The 21573-nt window shown below is 36.0% G+C and overlaps 1 protein-coding gene and 1 long non-coding RNA gene across 3 annotated transcripts in view; one reads left to right on the top strand and one right to left on the bottom strand.

Annotated features, from left to right (window-relative positions):
- The window catches only part of MDFIC2 (MyoD family inhibitor domain containing 2), a 112191-nt gene extending 93323 nt beyond the window's left edge, over positions 1-18868 (bottom strand). For both annotated transcript variants that reach the window (XM_007984960.3, XM_073009622.1), the window contains exons 1-2: positions 18723-18868; positions 18058-18145 (exon numbers count right to left, since the gene is read on the bottom strand). In XM_007984960.3, the coding sequence (XP_007983151.1) occupies positions 18058-18145 (88 nt within the window). In that variant the 5' untranslated portion in view covers positions 18723-18868. The remainder of the gene's footprint in view (positions 1-18057; positions 18146-18722) is intronic.
- LOC119625689 (uncharacterized) overlaps positions 1-21573 on the top strand; it is a 381097-nt gene that overhangs the window by 285386 nt on the left and 74138 nt on the right. The window lies entirely within an intron of this gene.

Here is a 21573-nt window from a genome sequence, read left to right as displayed (position 1 = left end):
CATGTTGAAGCCTAAAGAGACTCTTGGAGCCAGAAAAAAAGAGCAAAGTTATCTGATGACAGAGGGAGCATACAAGCAGAAGCGCAAGCTATCGCCCAAGAGTATGAGTGTACTTGGGGCAACAGCTGGGTGCATTTTAATATTTATCAATTTTTATTAAGGATACAGCTTGGCTTTATAAAGACATTACCATGTTTTAAGTTGTCTCATCTAAGTTTCCTTTTCTCAGTGTTTTAGAAATGTCAGTTGTTCAAAATAATACTACCCCAGCATTTAAAAACTAGTGTATAGAAATTTACAGTTTTCTGTAGAACTAAAAACATATCCTTTTGAATAAAAATTACATTAATTAAATTGATTTTTTGAATAGTATTCTTTATAAAACATTTTCTTTTTTTGCTAATGAAACCTCTTCACCCTAGGTCATGAATAGACCTTGTAGTACAAGTAGTAATGATACTTAGATTTGATTCTATTTCAATTTAACATATATTTATAAGCATTCACTGCTGACAGACACTACTGTAGGTATGTAGGAGAATATAGAAAGGAATAAGAAACCACATATTCCCAGATAGTTTCAAAAAAGTCAGAAAAAATGAGAAAGAGGTCCCAAAAATGACTGAGAAAAAACGTAAAATAATAATAGTAGTCATTATTGGGTGTGAAGTGCTCTTCATTCATTATTGCTCATTCTGCAAGGTAGCCGGGTCACTTAGCATGCTTTCAGCTGCAAATAACAGAAAATTTCAACTCAAACTGGCTTAAAAAATAAAGTAATTTATGACTCACATATAAATTTTAAAGGTAGAATGGCTCAAAGTTTGATTAAATCAATGGTACAACAACACTTTTAAGAATCCAGATTTTTTTTCAATGTCATTTTAGGTTAGACGTGTGGCTTTTTGCTCAGTCTGGCTTCTCTTATAAGATGGTTTCTGAAGTTTCAAGCATCACGTAACAATTTGATAATATCCAAAATAGGAGACTATCTTTTTTTGTGAACCGTCTTAAAGGAGCCAATGATCCAAAAACAAAGCAAAGTAAAACAACCAACTCACCTCTCCTGAAGCAAACAAACAAAAACCCACAAAACCTTTACTAGAAGCCCCTAGCAGATGGGCTGTCATGTCTCATTGTCCAAAATTATTTGTTGCCTAAAATAATCAATGATCTGTTGCATAAAATGATCATTGGCAAGGGCAGTAGGACCACCATTATTGGGTTAAACCAGTCAGAAATCTTCCAACTTCTGAGACTGGTGACGGAGTCACTCTGGAAATGCATGACTGCCCTGAGATGTGTGGATTCCTGAACAAAATTGAGATTTCTTAGAAGAATGGATGATGGGGAAGCAACCAAAGGAGCCATCATGATTTTTTATTTATAGCTTTGGAAACTGAGTTTCAGTAATGTTAAGCAATTGACCAAGATTAACATCTGATGAGTCCAGATTTCAAATATAGGTATGTGTGCTTCCAAAGACTCAACTCTGACTGAATTATTCCCAATGGCTTACATACCATAATGGAAGACCAGATATAGTGGCTTATTACTGTAATCCTAGCACTTTGGGAGGTCAAGTGAGATAATCACTTGAGGCCAGGAGTTCGAGACTGGCCTGGGAAACATAGCGAGATCCCGTCTCTACAAAAAAGTTAAACATGAGCCAGTCTTGGTGGTGCACACCTGTAGTCCTATTCCTAAGTACTTGGAAGACTTGAACCCAAGAGGTTGAGGCTGCAGTGAGCTGTGATTGTGTCATTGCCCTCCAGCTTGGGTGACATAGTGAGACTCTATCTCAGAAATCAATCAATCAATAAACAAATAAATATACAAATACTACAATGCAAATATTTTAAAGTGCTGTATCTTTTGATCCATGATATCTTTTGATTCATGTTGAATCTCTTAGGCAAAGATGTTGCATTTTGGTATAACTATAATACATTATTTTTTATGAAACTGAATGTGGTTTAATAGAAATGTGCCTCCCACTTGATCTTTGTCTTGTTTCTCATACTTGCTCATTATATTCCTTCAGGAAAATAATATAGCTAAATTACGTGTAGAAATAGAACTGGTCCTGACTTGCAAACCTTACTGCTTTTTGTACACCCATTTAAAACTGTGGCTAATATATATTAACTTGTTAAAGACATCAACAGGATTCTGAATCTGTTTTATATCTTACAATTCATTCAATGAGCAGCAGTGTTAGTGGTAGGGAAAGGGTGAAAGCCTTTTTTATCAGTACATTTTCTTTACTTTGTAATAAAGCAAACATAAAACGAATGAGTCTTTTACCCATATCACTAACCGTAGATATCCTTTTGCCATGAGCCCCCAAATAAGTTGTAGTTTGAAACATGAGATGCAGTGACATTTAATTTAAATCCTATGTTTTGTTTCCCTTTCCAAATCAGTGTATTGTCTCCCTAAGTAAGAGACTGAAACAAACTCTTAACATGATGCTTTCTTACTATTAACTACGGGCTCCAGAGACTACCAGAAAATGGACCTAATTTTAGATAACCAGAATTCAAGAAACACTTAGTCCCAGTTTATAGAACCCATCACCTCTCACACCATGACACTGATTAATATAATTTTCCAAATAAGATAATTTTAAAAAATCATTTAGTTACTTAATTCACACCAGGTGGAATCTATCCTACATTTCTCCCTGTGTTTCCAATGGAATAAAAAGCATGATCATTTACCCAGCTACTAGGACCTTGTCCTTGATGTTTTCTTTTCTTCCATCCCCACAACCAATTACCAGAAAGTCTTGACAATTCTAACTTTCAACAAGTTCTTAAAACTTCTCTTTTCTTCATTCACAGTGCCATTTTTTTAACTCCTGCTTGGGCTACTGTAAACCCGCCTATCAGCTTTCCGCCAATCTGCTTTTTCCACTCTTCACCCCACACTGTAGCCACAGTGGTCTTTTTAAAAGGCATATCTAATAATGACCTCTCTGTGCTTAGTGCCATTTAATGTTTTCCCATTGCCCTTAGAGTAAACTTTCACATGGCTAAGAAATCCCGTGTGACCTGACTCTCTGGTCTAGTTTATTGTCAATATCTGATCTAATACTGTCATGCTCCCCAACCGCCGCCCCCACCACACACACACACATACAATGGCTTAATCAAGGTGTGCTGATTGATGAACTAAGTAATATATTATTTCTTATCAAAATGTTTTTCTGAAATGCTAGACACCTATTTCTCTCTGAAACTTGCTTACTTAAAAAAATATGTTTATCCACAGTACGCTGTTTGTCAGATTTACTATTGGATGATTTAAATAAGAATATGAATTATTTTGCCTAGCTCTTACTAATTAGTTATTGTAAAATGAGTCCTTACAAAAATAAAGCAAAAGAACCAAAGGGCCTATCTGCTTACTTAAATAAGCTGGGGAAAGTGCAAATAGATAGAGATTGTGAGATGCTTGCTCTAGTCCACAACAAGAACTGGAGATCTTGGTGGAAATTAAGAGTTCAGATATTTGAGCCACTCAAAGGTTGTAATTAGACTATGCTTCTGTTTAACCCTCACATTGTTTATTTAGCTTCTCTGGTTACTAATGACAAATTTATATAATCTCTGTAGTTTCAATTGGTTAGACAGAAATATGAAGGCTTATTATTGCATATGTCTGGGTACCCTGTGGAGCAATGTGTATATTTGTGTTATCAGAATTCTCTAAAATGAAGTGCATTAAATTCTTTCTTCAAGGATGGAAAAATATTTGACTTAGTTTCCTCCCTTATGTAAAACGAGGAGTTAAAATATTTTCTTCCTTAAGCGTTTGGTTATTATTACTATTTTCCTTTTGTGGGGTATGTGTTAAGAAGTCAGGTAATTTGTAAAGTATCATTTGATTACCTAAAGAAAATGCTGAAACTAAAAAGTGTTATTACCATGAACTCACAGGCTTCTGATCACCAAAGTACTGCTGAATTTAATTCATGATTGAAAAGTATAGTTGATGTATAATGGCTATCTGAAAAATGTTACATTCGTTTATGGTTTAAAACTTTTAGAGAGTGGTCTCTTATTCTTTGCTAATTCCTGCTATTTAAAGATTCAGGGACAAATTTTTTAAAATTCTAAATATAACAAGGAAAATCAGGGTCACTTCTAAGTTTGACAATGGGGTGCTATTTGCTGAATATGAGAAAACAGGACTGTGTATATAATTTTATTGTTGGTGAGATGGTTTGACGAGATAAGGATATTTGAAAATTAAAGTTAGATTCAGCATCTAAATATCCTTAGGTTTGCAGGTTTTTGATCTGTTTATTAGTCATGCAAAAATATATTGCTGTTTCTTAATCTGATCATAGTTGATTCTGCCACTGGAGTTATTTTCCCCACACTTTGATGTGATATGTTTTATTTTCAAGTGCTTGTTTCACAAAGATAAGCAAACAAAATAAGATTTCCACTACTCTCTTCCACCAGTCATGTTTTTGTTTAGTTAGCCAACATCAATGGGAAGATATTAAAATGATTAATCCTTATAATTCGTTTGTGTCTTAAATGACTGGATATTATGGGAGCTGAACTCCAACTTTCATCTTGTAAATATGAATGCAGCAATATTACTAAGTTGTAATTCATTTTGAACTATTTAATCACTGTGATCTACAAATAAGTTGGCTTCTGAATCTTCGCCTAATTTCATAACTAAGTCTTCTTTCTCATTAAAATCACCATGACTGTGCTGAAGCTATGTGTTTAGGGAATCCAACTGAATGAGTAATAGGTTTAAAAATACGCCAGCTATATTGACTTCTCCACGCTTTTCCAGTCTTCTTTAATTTTAGCTGTTGTAATGAGCGTAAATGAGGGGCTCTTGGTTAGCCATCTTTAAGTATATTTCAAAGCAGAGACTATGATAGAAGATGTACTGGATTTAGGATCAGAATACTTGGCTTGGGACCTGCTCCTGTTGTTTACTGCCTGGGTGACTTTGGACCCAATTATCCAAACTTCTCTGACCTTTATTTTCCTCATTTATAAAAAAGCTTGATAATACTTCTGCACACATATTTTATGTAACTAAGCTGAGGCATCGATGTGCAATAGGTTGTAAAGTGCCATCCAAAGGCCAAAAGTAAGGTGTGAGGATCTCACGTGGTGTTTTGGGTTAGCCAGATTATAAGGAAATACCAAAACACATTGTAATGAATTCCCTTGAGATTTAAAAGCAGAAAATGTGAAACAGCCTGAATATTCAAAAATGGGTAATTAGTTACCTATATTTTGTTACTTCATAGAATACTATATGGCTCTATATGTAGACCATTGAAATTATGCCATAAATCTGTGTTTATTGCTCTAGAAAGGTGTTCACATTAACTCATGAATCATCAAAACATGCTATTAAAATATTGCATAATCATATTTTATTAAAATTATAAATTTGTGTGTGTATACACACACACACAAATATAAAGCATATAGGATGTACAGTGGCTATGCTTGTTGGGATTGAGAATAATTTTTGCCATTTTCATTTTTTAATTTTTCTAAAAAATAGATAACTTACATAAAGCCACACACAAGCACATACCCATAAAGACATACATTAAAAATTCCCATTGAATCCAGAGGTTTCTATAATCTCTGACAACTCCTGTCTTTCTGATCCCTTAATATCCAGTCCATGGCCAGTGCTCGTTGGGGCCAGCGTTCTCCTGGGTGCCAGCCCTTTGTTTTCATTTCTGGAAACCAGTATCTCAAATTCAGAATTCATGTCTTCGCATTTGTGGATGCAACAAGCTTCTAACTAGTTACTCTGGTTTCAGTCTCTACCCTTCCAGTCCATCTTCACAATATCCTCAAAACACACATTTTTTCTAAAGCACAGAGCTGATTCTGTTATCGTTAAGTCTTCTCTGCCTTCCTGAACCCAACCTCACATATATTTTATGGCTTCCCTTTGTCTAATAACATTCAGTTTACACTCTTCAACCTAATGTTAAAAGTCCTTCATAATATAGTTAAGATTTATTTCACACTCCCACACATGCCCTTTCAACAGTCAAACATAGCTATTGTTCTCTGAAAAGAACATACCCCACACTTTTCTGCCTCCACACTTTGGGCCATCGTATTCCATCAGTTTGTATTGTTACTGCCTATTGAAACACTATCCATGATGTATAGTCCAGCGGAATTCCCCATTTGTCTGAATTCTAGATGTGCTGCTTCCTACCTCTGAATCTCATATCTTCTTTGAAATTTATCCTTCCATTTATTCATGTCATTTTTGAGCATCTGCTTTACTTCAGGGGCTATTGTACCTCAAATATAGAGATAAACAAGCCAGACACGCCCTTGCCCTTGAGTAAACAACACTTAACATTTCTCCTTTATTTAAATCTATTGACTTAGAGATAAACTTTCCTTACCTATCACCTTCTCTTACAACATTATAATACAACAACTACATATATCTTACAGCAACTATAATCAATGTCTATTGATTATGGGCACAACGAGTGTTATCTTACAAATAGAAGATATTCAATAAAAATATAGTTAGAAGGACATAGAGACAGATAGAGTTAAATATGTGTATTTTTACAGCAATGTGGTTACATACATACACATATATTATATATATTATATGTATATTAGCTTTTAACCATGTTACTTTTCCCTGTTGAGTGTTTTCAAAAATTAGATTTGATTCCTAATTAGCATGTTACTTCATCTCTAAAATAAAAAGAACTAGTTCTTTCTCCCAGTTATATCTAGGGGAATCCAAGATGAGACTGATATTTGTTAAGTAACACTGAAGCAAAAAGTGTTCTTCTATCATAGAACAAGTTATGTTACAAAACCCAAACTTGGCTATTTTTCCTAGAATTCAGAGGCCAGTGTGTTGCTTTTTAATTAATGGATGTCGGCCCACATAATGTAGAGGTTTAAATCTATACCAGATTTGGACACTACAATGTATTCATGTCCTATAAACACACTACATCTCCAAGTTATGTTGCTATTTAAAAAAAAAAAAAGTCAAGAAAGCCTTTAGTGCAATTGTCTCCTCTTCTTTTGTTCCTAAATAAATGATTCATTTAGTAATTTCCCTTGGAAAAGTGAACTTCTTAACTATCTATTAAGTACCTCCCTCTCTTTATGTTATAGTTTTTCCTCATTTAAAAAGATGATATTAGTTATTTTCTTTTTTTTTAAGAAAAGAGGCTGGGCGATAAAGATTATTTACACAAAAGTTCTTTTGAGACACAGCTGTAAAAAATGTGTTACTATTTTAAAATTAATTATGTTGTTTCAAGTGACTATTTAGCATAGTTGTTTTAGCCCAAACCTACTGAGTCCATTAAAAACAAAACAAACAAAAACACTTTTTAAATTTTAAGGTAAATCTGCATCTAAGGAATTGGGTATGTTCTATGGTTTGGTGTGTGAGAGATTTCATACTGCAAAATCCACCCAAATTGTTTTTCCATGTTCTATTGTATTTCAAATAGAGTTGAAGAGTTTGTGCTTATCTGAGTCCTGTGGTAAACAGGATGTATTGCTGATATTTTATTTTCCCAACTGAATTATAAGTTTCTTGATTGGGCATGGGAATCATTGTGTATTCCTTGTGTAAGTGTGTGTCTTGCAGGAAATGAAAACATTTGTTGATTTCATTTACTTAATTTTATACTATTTTGTAAAACAAATGCTGCTTTTACAGTAGGAATGGTTTGTTTCATCAATCTGCATTTGCACATATTGGTCTAATAGTTATAAGACACATGTGAAGTGTGCAATCTTATCTTAATTTGTGGCCTGAATATATATTTTTGATACATTCTTAATTCTCAAGAAGATTTATTTATATAAACTTTTCATATTTTATGGAATTTATATTCAAGATATTGAACATAAATATTAGCAGATATCTTTTGGTAACTCTAGAGGAAGTTTATTTTCTATTTATAATGCTGAATTTTCTAAATACAAAAAATGAAATATATTTGATATGTGAAAGAGGAGTTAAAAATGCGGATTTTCTTCTGTTGTCTGTTGTTTGAGATTAGAAATCATGAAGCACTTTTCTTTACTTTCTGCAGGGTAGCTATTTCATTTCAGATCCATATCGGTGTGGAAATTTAGCTCAAGAAGAAGAATTGCCTGATGTCTTATTTAATACTACGCTTCTATGAGTTGTCCTCTCTACTTTTTCTTGAAGTTATACACTGGCAAAACTACTGTCATTGCCCTTGCTTTTCATCTTTGCTGCACATTTACTTCTCGACAGGCTTAAATAATGGCTAAAATGGTTGAAATGATTTATGCCTGTAGAGTGATGTCTTTATTTTCTCTATTCACATTCCTTTTTTTTTCTTTTTTCTTTTTTTTTTTTTTTCACTAATGGTCTGGTGAACACCTAGCGTAGGTGCATTTTATTAGCGAGTATATTCCCTCTAAATGCGGTTCCTAAGCTGAAAGAAATGGGCCATAATCATATAAAAGTAAAGTATCTCTTTGTAGAATTTACAAGAAATGGAATATCCTTATTCCTGAGGCATAGAACATAAGAGACTTTTTTCCTCTCACTGTAAGACTGCTCTTTATACTAATGTTGATTAAGTGTATCACATCAATAGCTGTTGTGACATGTAGGAAAATGAATGATTCTACTGAAAATCTCTATTAAAAGGTGTAACTTGCTTGAAATTTCTAGTTATCTACAATTGTCTTCTTCCTACTGGGACAGGAAGATTGGTTCCTGGTCTCTACAGATTGCTTCACTCCTAGTTCATAAAACTGCAATTAATAATGGTGAGCTAAGATCATTCTGGATTTGATGTACTGCCTTATCATCATTGAGTGAGAGTCTCTAAATCTGCTATTTAACAACTTATTGGGACTTTGCACTGATTAATTCATCTGGTCATAGTCTGAAGGCTGACATGGCATCTTGTAGGCCTTTCATTCCGTTGGGATCAACATCATCATTTTATACGAAATGAACTTACTACTTTATAGGCTTAGTTGGAAAGAAATTTTAACCATCAGCAGTAGGATGTGACACTGGAATTTAATTTGTTGGCCTATGAGAACAGAGAAGATCTCGTCTTTTGCTGAACTTTCTAAATATAAATTAAAGTTATCAGAGAATCGAAATGGTTTTGACATTTGAACTTCAGTAGAAGGCCAATACATTTAAAGTAAGTACTCTCCTTCCTGAAACATTCAGCACTTCATCAACAGCACATATCAGGTTCTTAAGAAAATATTATTCCCTGTGGAGAAAAGCATGGGTCACTGCTACTGGCTCTTAGAATAGACATTACGTTGGGGCCACACAGCATCTATTCTCCCTTTATTCTGATGCTCAAACCCTGAATTCCCTCTGAAGAAGCATCTTCCTCTCATTGTGTGTAGCATTATGGTGCTGTCAGTCAAGTTTTCTTGGCTTGCTAACCCAGGAGTTAGACTCATGGCCAGAGTTTTTGAGCTTTCTTCCTTGGGACTTGGAGTCTTAAGGAAGGGAATAGGAGGAACAAAAATTATATGGAGCTAATTTATTTCAGAAGTGGTGATCTGAATGTATTATGTCTTGCTCCTAGGCTCACCAGAGCTAGATTAGTTCCTGATTCTCCTGACCCTAGATTTCCCTTATAGATTGTGAGCTACTCTTGCATTTTCCAGTAAATTACCTTTCTCATTAATGTAGCCAGAATCAGTATATGTTATTTTCCTCTCAAAAACTGATAAAGCTCCCTTTTAATATCACTGAATTTTGAAAGTAATGTGCCACTATTTGATAGTTCTTTATTTTGTTTTTTTCTGAGATGGAGTCTTACTCTGTCGCCCAGGCTGAAGTGCAGTTGCACGATCCTGGCTCACTGCAACCTCCGCCTCCTGGGTTCCAGAGATTATCTTGCCTCAGCCTCCTGAGTAGCTGGAATTACAGGCATGTGCCACCACACCCCAGTAATTTTTTGTACTTTTAGTAGAGATGGAGTTTCACCATGTAGGCCAGGTTAGTCTCAAACTCCTGAATTCAAGTGATCCATCCTCCTCGGCTTCCCAAAGTGCTGGAATTACAGACGTGAACCATTGCGCCCAGCTTGATAGTTCTTTAGAGAATAAAATGTAGTAGGATAGCGTTTACTACTACAGTATAAGCTATATGTTTAGTAGGCATTCCCAGGGTTAGGAGTTTATTGCACTCCCAAATGTCAACCAGGGTGTGTGAAAGGCTCTAGGGCCTGTTTCTAGGCAAGCTCTCCACACACATGGAATCTCAGCCTTCTCTTTGGTCAAGATGCCCCAGTCACTCCTGTTTTCTTTCACTTCTTGGAGCGTGACATGTTCTTTCCTGCCCCAGTGCCTGTATACTTGCCATTTTTTCTACCAAAAATTTTATTTAATTTTCATTTCTCTCCCCATAAACAGATGCCATCTCATCCTTCAGATCTAAGCAAAATCTCAATACTTCTCTTGTCGACATTTCTCAAAATAGAACAACTCATCTCATATATCCTATTGCCCAATTGACAATTTCCATGAGGATACCTCAGAGGCATTTCACAAGTAATCTGCTCCACCCAGATCCTTGACTCCTCCCTTTTCTAGCCAATTTCTCTCTCCCACTTCACCCTTCATCATTACCACTTCACAGTGTCAAAAGCCAGGGGTCAGCCTTTGACTCCTTTCTTTGTATCACCCCACATCAAGGCACAAGCCAGTCCTGTTGGTTCTAACTTCGCGTAGACCTCAAATTCAATTATTTCTATTTCATCTTCAAAGTTGTATCCTATCCCAGTTACCATCTTTTGCATGGCCAACAGCAATATTCTCCTACTTTATTTCTGTTTCTTCTCTTTACCTCATGCAATATAAATGACTGCATATGTTACCCTGTGTAGAATCTCCAGTGGCTTCTAATTCCAAATAGGGGAAAGAGTACCCAAATTCCTGACTGGTCAACAAGGTCCTGCATTATTTCCAACTTAAGCACCTTCTTTTCCCTCTTTCCCCTTTTTCTTCATTCCCTTTTCCTTTTCCTTCCTTCCTTTCTATCCAGCTATTCTGAGCTGTACTATCTGCACAGGCTGTTCTCCCCATGGAATGCTTTTCCCAGATTTTTGCAACACTGGCTCATTCTTGTTATTTAAGTCTCAGCTCAAATAACTTTCCCACAGAGAGAACTTCCTTGACCACTGATTCTAAAGGATAGTCCTCATGCCAATCTCTATCACAACATCTTGTTTCAAAGCTTCAAAACAATTACCCTTGTGAAATTATCTACTTCATGGCCTTGTTTTTTATATGACTTACAAGCGAGTATTTTCACATCTATTTTTTTCTGTTGGCTATGCTTAAAAACAAAACAACATTCCATTTGGCTGCTACCTTTTTTTCACCGCTATTTTTGTTATTAGGTAACGCACTTTCATGAGTTAATGAAAACTACAGAAATAAGAGCTAATAATTCCATTACCTGTGTTTACATGTAAAAAGAGTCTCAAGATATGCTATTTGTAGAAATTAACAATGTAAAGTAAGCATTAGCGTGGCTTAATATTTAAGCTAGATACAAAAAATATCCCTTTTAGAAATGAGAATTATCTGAGTGAGAGAATTAGCATGGATTAATATTTAGTCATTATAATAAAGCACGTAAGGACATGAGTTCCTTGAGGGCAGGAACTGTGACATTTTCATTTTTTGGCATCTTTGTTTCCTTGTCTCACATGTTTTCTCTGAGTTCAAGAGGAGCCACATCAAATGGTTTCTGAGTTGAATAAAACGCATATTTCAGAATTATATTAATGTTCATGATCCAAAATTATTTTTTGAGAAAATGAAGTAAGTTGTTTTCACTTAGAGTTAAAGGGAAGTCCAGTGAATTTACGAATGTCAGTAAATGTGGGAAAGATTCTCAGTTTCTTCATCTCATTTGAAAACAAACATGAAAGTTCAGGAATGAGATGAGATTTTTGTATTATGCATTTGAGATTTTGCATTATATTGAAAAGAGAATTTTTGGAACCTGGATTTTTTGGACCTCTAGGCTCTTTTCTAGTATTTTGGATTATTAGTCTCTAATATTGGTTAATTCTGATAACCAGTGTATTCAAGGTACTAAAACACTGGCGACATAACTTTTCTATGCCAACACTAAATAAGTTTAGAGGCATTTCCTCCAAAATGCACCTAAATAATGGGGTTTATTTATTTATTTATTTATTTATTTATTTATTGAGATGGAGTCTCGCTCTGTTACCCAGGCAGGAATGCAATGGCACGGTCTCAGCTCACTGCAATCTCTGCCTCCTGGGTTCAAGCAATTCTCCTGCCTCAGCCTCCTGAGTAGCTGGGATTACAGGCACCTACCACCACACCTGCTTAGCCTGGCTCATTTCTGTATTTTTAGTAAAGACGGGGTTTCACCGTGTTGACCAGGCTGGTCTCAAACTCCTGACTTCGTGTCTGCCCGCCTCGGCCTCCCAAAGTGCTGGGATTATAGGCATGAGCCACCTCTCCTGGCCAATAATGGTTTTTATATCACCAAAGATTGCGGTCATCATGTGAGTGCTTACAGAAAAGAAGCTATACTTAATTCAAAATAACTACACAATTCTCATCTTTCACACTCTTTCCTTCCTGACATGTATGGAAGGAGAGAAGAAAGCTTGCTTATTGCCCATTCCCCGCCCCCTATATTTTTTATCATTTTTTTTTCTCTCTCATGAATTTTTCCATTTGGGTACAACACAATTTAACAGTCATTGGATAGTGCCAACATCTGGGTAGAAGATTTTGCAAAACTACTGCTTTGGTGCACTAAAGGTGCACTTGGAACTTGGGATGATTTGTTTTTCCCCTATCGGTGACAACAGTGAATAAAATGCCCCACTAAAACAATTATAGGTAGCTAGTTTTCTGAAGGACAAAAAATTTATTTCAATATTCTTAGCTTCACATTTTTTAGGTCACATGATTGGTGTCTTGACTTTGCTCATATGTATAAATATGTATGTATATGCATATATGTGTACAAATATACACATTGACTTTGACTTTGCTCATACAAGTAAATATATATAAATATGTATATGTATGTGTGTATATATTTATATATATATAGAGAGAGACAAATAGAGAGATAGAGAGAAAATCTCTGCCAATGCAGCAATGTTTATGGAAAACCAGTTTTCAGAAAATTATATTAGGTTTTGTTTAGAGATACACTCTCCTAGAACAGAAGCTGCAAACTGTCAGTCTATGGGCTGAAATAGACCCCAGAGCCTGGTTTCATTTGTCCTCCTTGGTATTTTATTGTTGTTGTTGTTGTTGTTGTGTTGTTATTGTTATTGTTGTTATTACTCAACCTTTAACAATCAGGAGATTTCACGAAGAAATCCAGATTTCCAGTTTTTCCTGAAAAATCAGGAGACAATATAAGAAATTGTGTGCAGTTCAAATGCTGGCAATGCTGTGATTTTAAACTGCAAATGGCAACAATTTAAGGGCTTCCATCCCTTCATCTTGGTGTTTCTCTTCCGTATCAAATGGTGTAAGCTACAAGCACTGAAATGCTTACCCAGAATGCTCCTTGGCTTAATGGGGTATTACATGATATCCTATTCCACCTGTAATTTTCCCCCCAATTTCTATGTTATAACAATTTTTCCTCCATAAAGTTTTTCACATTTGGGCCTATTTTCTCCTTCTCTTTGATATGACTTTCATTCAGGTCATATTTTTCTCACTTCAAGGCTGCTAAATGTAGCTGTCTGTATTAGCCATTACCACCCCCTTCCCTTAGCCTTTCCTCTGCTGGCTCCACCCCATTTTGCACACCAGTTACATATTTACAGGCTCATATCACACAAGCCTTGCCTCAGTTTCTTAGTTCTTGTCCTCAGGCCTCCAGTGACAACAAAGAACCAATGTCCACTACTTAACCAAAAGTCAGCACTCAGTCTGTTTTCTCACTTCATTTTGCATTATTCCGTATGTGAATAATTAGCCAATATGCCCATTTCCCTAGCACTGAAATAGGCATCTTCCAGCCTCTGATGCCTTTGCTCCCAGCATCACCTCCTTCTCTCCACCTGTGCAAAGAGACTGTGACTGCCTTCAAGACTGGACTTCCCAGACCACCTTGGCCCACAGTTTGCATAATGCAGCTCATCCTGCCTGGTGCATATATTTTATTTTGTTTTGAATCAGAGTCTTGCTCTGTTGCCCAGGCTGTAGTACAGTGGTGTGATCATAGCTCACTGCAGCCTCAACCTCCCAGGCTCAAGCAATCCCTGGCCTAAGTCTCTCTGGTAGCTGGGACTATAGGGGTATGCCATTATACTCAGCTAATTTTATTTTATTTAATTTATTTTTTTGTAGAGATGGTATCTTACCATGTTGCCCAGGCTGGTCTCAAACTCCTGGGCTCAAGGGATCGTCTCATCTTCTCCCAAAGTGCTGGGATTATAGGCATGAGTCACTAAGCTGAACAATGCTGCATATTTTTAAATCATGCCTTGTTTCTCTGATTATCTTAAAACAGGGTTTCTCCAAACATGGTTTAAAAATGAGTGCTTTTTTTGGGTCTGCCAATGGTGTTTCTCAAACAAAATTTAGTCTAATTTTTTGTAATAGCTCTGGTTGTGGTTTTCCTAGATCTCTTTGACACCACCACTGATGTGAACAGACCCATGACCCATTTGGGGAAAGTCAAGGGCAATTAGGAGCCTCTTTGCTTTCCTGGCAAAAGCAAGACGATTGAATGAGATGAATGAATAATAAGGTCCTTGAGTGCAGGAGCATATTTCTTTTTTGTATTGTTCTCTGTCACACTTATACCTTGTCTCTAGTCTCTCCAGTTAATAACCCTGAATTGAATTGGATAAATGATATGAATGTTTGAAGTTGAGAAGTTAGAAATAATAGCAGTACTCAGAATGGTGATGATGGTAGTAACTCCTGTTACTTGCATGTTCACTCTGAAATCAAGCACTTCACTCAGTGCTTTGTGTCAGTGACTCCAGTGAAGTGCTTGCTCCAACCCAAATAAGGCATTGCTGTGATTAGCCACATTTTAACAGTGAGCAGTATTCAGCTGGAGTTCCAGAGGGAGGCAGCAGAGTCACTGTCATGTGAGATGTGATCACTTTGTCATTAATGAAAAAAACACTTTTTTGAACAACTGAAAGTATCTGTATTGCTTTTTAAGGGGGAGTGAGGGAGGGTGGAGGTAGACACATTTAAAATTCTGATTGATAACTGTTGTAGAAGTCACTGTAATAAGGTGGTTTAATGAAATGAATAAAATTTGGACCTCAAAGACCAAGGTTGGAGATTCAATTTGCCACTTAACAGCCCTGCAAATTTGAGCAAAATCTAAAGTCTTTCCTAGCCTACATCCCTTAATTTGTAAAATGGGGACAGTACTACTGCATACCACCTTGTTGTAGGGATTAAAAGGAGGAATTTATATAAAATACTATAAAAAGTGTTGTTGCTATTACCAATGGTTCAGAAAATATAATTATATTATCCTGAGTAATATATTACTCAGTAATGTTTTTAAAGAGGGGAAAAAAATGTTTTTAAAGAGGGGAAAAAAACAGAGAAATAATGAAATCACAGTCCCATAATCTCATAAAGCAAGCATTCTAGTCCCCAGCTAGGAAATTGAGGCTCAGGGAGGTAACGTAACACGGCACAATCACCCAGCTAGTAGGTGGCTGAGCTGAGATTTAAAAACCATGCCTGCCTGATTCCAAATGCCACGCTCTTTTTACTGCACCACTTTGCCTTTTTTAAAAAATAAGCCAACCCATATGCTTTTTCTTAACATTGAAAAAAAAAGACATTTATGTTTGAAAACCAACTCATCCTGATAATTCCCAATTAAGATGTTGTCATCTAGCATCTGGCTCAATTTCCTTTTATGAAATATAGTAAACATAATTTGAGTGTAGCTTAAATGAAGTGTCCAAATGAGATAAAACAGGTCACCTGGGAAATTAGATTTTATAGATTACAAGAATTCAAGGCCTAAGTTGTACTTAATGGACACAATTCTTTTTTTAAAGAAAATTCTTCAGGAAACAATTGATTGGTCTATCAATTTCATTATTATTTCTGTATGAGACATCTGTAGCACGAAGTAATTAAAGTAAAAATAAATAATATGAACTTCACTGCAAGTGTAGTGAAGAACATCTCTCTCTTCATGAATTTGAGATTCATAAGAAAGACACAGGGGATCTTTGATGCATGCTCTATTTTTTTCCCTTCCACATTGTTTTTAAAGGATTCTATTTAAAAGACCTTTTCAAAAAAAGAAGTTAGAGAATGTTCAAGCTTTTAACAGAAATGATTCTGGCAACACTTTATGTCTGTATCAACTTTAGTCCTGAAGTAGAGTCTCTTAAAGAGATGATGTCCTACTATTAAAATTGCTTGGTGGGGAATTGGACAGAGAGAATTACCTTTTTCCTTTTTTAAAGAAGTGTATTTTTATTATTTTTAATTTTATTTATTATTATTATTTTTGAGACAGAGTCTTGCTCAGTCACCCAGGCTGGAGTGCAGTGGTGTGATCTCGGCTCACTGCAACCTCCGCCTCCCGAATTCAAGCGATTCTCCTGCCTCAGTCTCCTGAGCAGCTGGAACTACAGGCGTGTGACACCATACCCGACTGATTTTTGTATTTTTAGTACAGACAGGGTTTCATCATTTTGACCAGGCTGGTCTCAGTCTCCTGACTTCAACTGATCCACTCGCCTCGGCCTCCCAAAGTGCTGGGATTACAGGTGTGAGCCACCGCACCCAGTCATAAGTGTATTTTTAAATTAGGGTTGGGGGTAGGGTGAGATTAAGGACAAGAGTGGATGTGAGGGTATGATAAAGTTGGAGGTGTTGATTTCAACACCGTAGGAAAACATTTTTGAGCACAGATCATGTTCTGACAAGTAATTTAAACATTTTTTTTTCTTTGGAACATGATGAGGTGGTGGTTAAAGTCACATGCTGTAGAATCACACAAACTGGCGTTGAATCTCAGCTCTGGCACTTCCCAATTTTGTAATTTTCGGCAAGTTACTAGAACTCTTTAAGGCTCTATTTTCTTATTGGTAAATTAAGGATAATAACTGCTTCATAGGGTTGTCATGATGATTCAGCAAAATCATCAATAAATGTCAATAAACATTGTCAATCTTGACATTATTATTATTGTTTTGGTTTGTCTAATTAACTTGACATATTTATTAGAGTTTCCTATGACCTTATAAAGCAAATTTTAAGAATGTCAACTACTTAAGTAAGAGTTGTCCTTTTACAATGTAATAGATTCATTAAATGCTGAAAAAGACACAGCATACCTATTTAGATAAAATATCAAATGTTTCTTTTATGAGACATTAAAAGTGATCATAAAATCAAAAAATTATAAAACCCTGCCTTCTAGTAAATAATCACAGGTTTAGATGTATTTTCAAAAGTGCACAAATCTGTACTCATTAGGAGAACGTATTGATTTGTGTGTGTATTTCAAGCAACCATTTTACGCATGTGGTGCCCATGGCCGACTGCATTCTCCCCTGGGAAGGTGGCTTTTCTAATTGCAGTGAATGGTGATTCTATTTGTAGACATATTTTTCTATAGCAAGCATTCCTTTCTGTGATTATTATTTAAAAATACCTGCCCTTAAATTATTTAGTCTTCTTGGCTATAAAGGAGAAAAATCTACAGCACTGCAAAGACCTCACAGATAATATACATCTGAGTAGAAAATGCATATTAAGTCTTACCAACAAAATAATCTATTTCCTGCAATACAGGGACCACGAGAAGCATTTTAATAATAAAGATCATCAAACAACCACTGAAGCCACATGAGAATCCAAAAAAGAAAAAAAAAAAGTGAAAATCAGAAGTAATACTATTTGAACAATCAGGACATTTTTTTCCTCCTTCTCCCACACTATTCTTTGCTTATAAACAAAAGCAAAATTTTCACACCAATAGAAAATCAAGAGCAAGAAGACTTACCTTCTTTCAACCAAGAAATGTTATTTTTATCATTTTCTAAGTGCTCAGCTGTTCTTACTTTTATCTTTTCCAGCTCAGTTTCTGACATCTAAGTGGAAACAGAATTTGTGATATAAAAAATTCATTAAGAACCCAAATTTATAACATTGAGTTTTATATTTAGAAACTACTGCCATATTATGGGAAAATTTTATCTCTATAGTTTTTCAGTTCACTGTCCAATGTTAAGTCTTAACATTTTATTCATTTGTGTTATTTTAAAACACTGACATTGAAAACTAAACTTTATATGATACTTCCTTGCCCAGCAACAAAGATTGGTATAAGACCTTACAATTTCTGAATGTGAAAAAATAACAAATTAATAACTAGTCATGGATTTGTAACAAACAAACAAACATTCAGTGGCTGTTTTAGTATTTTTTATAGCCTATAGAAAAGCATGCTGCAAAGTGGTATGCAAAGAGACAAATAACAATAAAACACAAAAGCATCTTTTCAGGAATTTATTGGGTGGGAATAAGAACCTTATGACCTCAGCCAGGCCAAGTTGAGCTCCCTGAAGGTGCTGACAAGACCTATTATGCACCTTCAGTGCAGTGCACTTGACTTTCATGGCTTGCTCGCAATGAGCTCTGCTTGAATCAACACTGCAAAGTACTTACCTGTGTGTTCCAAAGGGAGGCCCAAGGTGTGGGACTGGGGAGCAGCGAGCTGCAGCCTCCCTTGTCTCTGGATGTCCAGCATTCCTCTATCCTGACAGAAATGAGCGAAGAAGAAAATACGCTCCCTCCCGGGGTGGTGCTAGATTTGTATTGCTGCCAGAAGCATCCAACTTGCGGCTGAGAGTGTTTTTTTTTTTTTTTTTTAAGGTAATATAAAGCCTGTGGTTGAAAACAATAAAAACCTTCTCCAGGCTAGTACTTATTTTAAATGACACTCTGCAAAACAGGGAAAAAGTAATGAACTCTTTTCAAGTGGACCAAGTTTCTTCCATCCCTGCCATTCATTACTTCAGGTTAATATCAAAAGATGTAGAAAAAAATGTATTGAAAAATATACACAAGCTATTTTGGTTAAAAGAAAAGAAAGGGAAACCTTTAAAGCTACATTCTGGAAATTCATCCTGTAGTTGATAGTTTGAAAAGCGAGTGTTTTTTCCACCTACTATTTTATAAACAACAAGAAAACTTTTCAGGCTTTTTTGATCATCTGTAGATATTCCAAAGGAAGTTTGGAATAACATTCCAAAGATGATATGTCATTAAATTCTTAAGTAAGGATAATACTAATTTTGCCAGACGTGGTGGCTTACGTCTGTAGTCCCAGCACTTTGAGGAGGCTGAGGCAGGAAATGGATGTCTTGAGGCAAGGAGTTCCAGACCTACCTGGGCAACATAGTGAGACTCCATTTCTACAAAAATTTAAAAATTTTTTTTTTAAAAATTAGCTGGGTGTTGATATATGTCTATAGTCCTAGCTATGTGAGAGGTTAAGGTGGGAGAATCCCTTGAGCCTGGAAGGTCGAGGCTGCAGTGAGCCATGATTGCACCACTGCACTTCAGCCTGGGCAACAGAGTAAGACCCTGTCCGAAAGGAAAAAATAAAAAGGAAAAGAAAAAAGGATAATCGTATTTTCAATGGAAGATTAAAAACAGAAAGCATAACTGTTGGGTACACATCATGATGAATAGCCCACCATTTCTAAAAGTTGTCATTTTTCTCATCAAGGAAAATAATATTTATTTTTTGTCTCAAGGTGGCTTGCTTCCTCCAGTGTCTTTACCTGGACAATTAATTGTCCATTATCAGATTCCCTTATCCATTTCACCTCGTTTCCCAACTTCATTTCTTTTTGTACATTGCTCCCACTATATAATCTTTAAAGACTACTTTCATCAGCCAATTTCCATACTAAAATAGCTGTTTTTCCTCCCTTTATCAATAAGATACATTTCAGATTCCTTAGATGGATAAGGAAGACCTAGACTAGTCAGATTCTATACCACAATTTTAAAACTGTGGCCCACAAAGTCTTAAGATTTCTTGGAGGTTCCTAACATTTTGCTCCAACCTAATTGCATTGTGGCTGTTTCTTGAAGGGACTTGCTTCTGTTATCAATACTCCTAGAACTGTTTCCATTTCCACCCCCATCTTGAAGGCTTCCTGATCTCTCTCATCTGGAGATGACCTTACCTTTCTCTGATCTTACTTGGGACTTTTGATATGATCAGTCTCCACTCTAATCTTCTGTAAACCTTTCTCATCTTCCTGACAAAACTATAACCACCCATCCCCCAGCACAACCAAGGGCTCAGCCTCTATCTCAGTATTTTATGCATCTGTCTCAGTGTTTAACATGATTGCCCACAAATTGGTAATCATTAAATAAACTAAAACAGCATATCAAAAACTGGCGATAGTGTTTTCCTTTGTTCCAAAGTTGTGGAATACATATAATTACCAAATTCCTTAATTTGTCTCTTTTTTTTTTTTTTTTGAGACGGAGTCTCACTGTCACCCAGGATGGAGTGCAGTGGCCCGATCTCAGCTCACTGCAAGCTCCGCCTCCCGGGTTCACGCCATTCTCCCGCCTCAGCCTCCGAGTAGCTGGGACTACAGGCGCCCGCCACCACGCCCGGCTAGTTTTTTGTATTTTTAGTAGAGACGGGGTTTCACCATGTTAGCCAGGATGGTCTCGATCTCCTGACCTCGTGATCCACCCGCCTCAGCCTCCCAAAGTGCTGGGATTACAGGCTTGAGCCACCGCGCCCGGCTCTTTGTCTCTTTTCTATGGATAGTTATAGTGTTTTACGTCACTTCCTCATGCATTTGGAAACCTAATCTAATTTCCTTAATAATTTAATAACTGTCTTTTGGAAAAGCAAATTATCTAAACTTTATGTATTAGTGGGGCCAGAAAGACAATTGAAAAACAATAATCACAGTGATCTTTAAGCAATGAGCAGAGACAACACAAGAGATAAAGGAAATCTAAGGCAAAAGTATCTAGATGAGAAAAGACAATTAAGAACCTGGAGAGAACGAGCCAGGGACATGGCTGGAGCTACTAGTCCTCCTAGTTTATTTTCACTTTTATTTTAATATTTGACCGTATGATTATCAATATTATTCCTCAAGAGAAATATATATATTTTAAAATTCCAAAATGGATTTGGATCTTTGTAAGGTTAAAAGTCATGTAATCTCTTCTTTTCATGTGCTTTCTAAGGCAGAGAACCCATTCCTACCCACAAACCTGTGATGCTTCCAGGTTCATTCTGAAGCCTTTCTAAGATTCTGCGTTCATTTTTATGTACTCGTATACTTATGTCCAACTAAACAGTTTTTAAAATTTTCTGTCCCAAGAGCAATCCACTACTTAAATACTTGTCTGAATTTCTCACTTTGGAGAGTATGGATTATTCTTTGATTACAGTTTATCCTTTGATAATTCTTGACTTATAAATGCTTTCCACTTGCCTGACTTTTCCAATTACTATTATATAATTATT

The sequence above is a fragment of the Chlorocebus sabaeus genome, chromosome 22 (assembly GCF_047675955.1).
Source record: "Chlorocebus sabaeus isolate Y175 chromosome 22, mChlSab1.0.hap1, whole genome shotgun sequence".
Lineage (NCBI taxonomy): Eukaryota > Metazoa > Chordata > Mammalia > Primates > Cercopithecidae > Chlorocebus > Chlorocebus sabaeus.
The sequence above is the reverse complement of the archived record's forward strand: the minus strand, read 5'-3'. Positions and strand labels throughout refer to the sequence as shown.